Source organism: Phoenix dactylifera, chromosome 17 (assembly GCF_051530095.1).
Source record: "Phoenix dactylifera cultivar Ajwa chromosome 17, Ajwa_hap1_PhDact_Kaust_v1.1, whole genome shotgun sequence".
Lineage (NCBI taxonomy): Eukaryota > Viridiplantae > Streptophyta > Magnoliopsida > Arecales > Arecaceae > Phoenix > Phoenix dactylifera.
The window spans coordinates 13,368,297-13,370,437 of record NC_143206.1 but is presented as its reverse complement, the minus strand read 5'-3'; the positions used below and the strand labels follow the sequence as shown (position 1 = coordinate 13,370,437).

The 2,141-nt window shown below is 41.1% G+C and overlaps 1 protein-coding gene across 1 annotated transcript; it reads right to left on the bottom strand.

Moving 5' to 3' along the window:
• Window positions 1–545: 545 nt before the first annotated feature.
• LOC103707926 (pathogenesis-related protein 1-like) lies at window positions 546–1,736 on the bottom strand. Its single transcript, XM_008792640.6, has 2 exons — window positions 1,407–1,736; window positions 546–1,034 (listed from the first exon to the last, which is right to left on the bottom strand). Exons 1-2 carry the CDS (start codon window positions 1,585–1,587, stop codon window positions 739–741), a joined length of 477 nt encoding a protein of 158 aa, XP_008790862.2. The 5' UTR covers window positions 1,588–1,736; the 3' UTR covers window positions 546–738.
• Between the last annotated feature and the right edge of the window lie 405 nt (window positions 1,737–2,141).

The window sequence follows — 2,141 nt, the reverse complement described above, 5'->3', positions numbered from 1 at the left end:
CTTAAAATTTAATTAACGGTTCTCTGTGATTTGCATTTTAATTGCATAATTATTTCCGTTGCTGGTCGATCCAAAGACAAGAATCATCCGTGGTACTCACATACCTCGCAAAGGAAATTAGGATTTGTTTCATTAGCTTTAGCAAAAACCCAGAACGAACATATGGGCCGGGTCAGGATTAGATTGGATCAGGCAAGACCAAATTAGTCTGGTGTGTGCAGTACAAAGTGCGCTGCATTTGGAGCCTACCCAGTTTGATTAGGTTGATTAGGATAAATAAAGTAGTTTTGGATGTGTTTATTTGTATTTAGACAGCCAAACTAATCAACCTATTTAGGTTGGTTACAGATCCAATTAGTAGCCGTCTTTATAGTCCATACCACGTTCACTGTACCAAAAAGAATGATATATATATATATATATATATATATACACCAAATCAAGTCCATAAGGAGAAAGTAAAAGGCTGAAGCAGTTGACCGGACGGCCATACTTTTTTCAATTTCTTTTATCTGAAGTGGATAACATCGTGAAAGGTTCACAAATGTAGCAAACACACTAAACCAGGTTGGTTTATTTATTTAATTGTCTATTTTAGAAAACCATGCAGAGACGCTCAGTAGAAAAGGGAAGCATGGAAGCAACCATGGCAACCTCACAAACGCTCACTCGAAACGCAAGCTCTTGATTATTATAGTTCTCACACCAGCAGGTATACGAACTCAAACCCGAAGCACTTCAAGCATAGGCACCAGGGTTGGCCAGGAGGTAGGCCTCTGCAGCCTTGATAGTCCCGATCACTGCTTCCTTTCCCTTGGCAATCTCATCCTTGTTGTCAACTCCTGGTAATGGCTTATAGGTTGTCACCACCTTGCACACGCACCCTCCCTTGCTGGATTTCTCGAACTTGAAATGGGTTGAGGCCGACTCGATCTTCTTCCCGAGATCGCCGCCTTCGACCAGGCTGTGCTTGCACTCAAACTTGCCGAAGTCCACAAAGTCCAGGCGCTCCTTTACATAGCCAAATGGCATGGCTACAAATATTAGAACCACAAGGTTAGCACCAACGCTAAGTACATGAAAATTATATATATATATATAAAGGTTTATTTGGATGATTAGGCTGAAAAAATTATATTGAATTTGTGGATTGAGCCTGTACAACTAACTGGTCTAGACCTATATTCATAAGTACTTACAAATAGCTTTGGAGTGGGCAGGTTAGATTTCCATATCAAGAAAAAAAGATTTTAGCCTGTAAACATATGAATATAGGCTTGGTCCGGCTTGTAATCTTATGATTTTGCTTGCTGTATTGGTTCAATCCATGAATCCAAAAGGATTTTTAGCCCAATCACCAAAACAGAACTTAAGACTAGAAAATTTCAAAGTGTGAGCCATAATACCTGAGGTGAAGTTGATCTGTCTGACACTCCCAACACTACCATCACCATGGACACCAGCGGCACTTGCGACGATGTCAGGCAAGAGCTTAGCGGCCAGGTTGTGCCAGTCGAGGACCGCCTTGAACAACCTTGGAGCGGGCGCTTGGGACTCGACCTCGAGGTTCCAACATGGGGGACTCATGGTTAAATTGGATTCTTTATTGGGCTTCACTTCTTATGCTAAGTTGTGGTGAGTGAAATCCAGATGGAGAATGGCGAGCAAAGGTTGGGGGTTTTATAGAGGGTTTGTGTGGAATGGTAGGTATGGAACGGAGAAGCATGCGTGCTGGTTTATTCATATTTGGGCAGCGCCGTTGCTAAAACTGCTGACTAATAAAAATAGAGGAGGAAAGAGTGCAGGGGAGAGAGGCGGGCAGGTGGCTCACATCAAGGTGAGACCTCGGGGAACCGTTTTTTTACATTCTGACGGATCCCAGCTAAAACAGATCGCTATAACCGTTGATACATGCCCTGCTTCGCAGTTTATGATTTCAATTTTTAATATTAAAATAATATATGAAAAACTAACCCTTTTAGTGTTCGTCCAATAAAAGTAACATTTTTCAGGTGAGACAAACTTAATTATTTGGAGATTATTTAGATTATAATAAACTGTTTTATTGCCCAATAACCCACCCGTTATCTTTTTCTGCATTATATTGTTATAGTCACAGAGTAAAGTAAGAGCGGTGATTA

Coding starts and splice junctions, on each gene's coding strand:
- LOC103707926 (XM_008792640.6), bottom strand. CDS start 1,587: ATGAGTCCCCCATGTTGGAACCTCGAGGTCGAGTCCCAAGCGCCCGCT. Junction 1,035..1,406: donor ACAGATCAACTTCACCTCAG/GTATTATGGCTC, acceptor TAATATTTGTAG/CCATGCCATTTGGCTATGTA.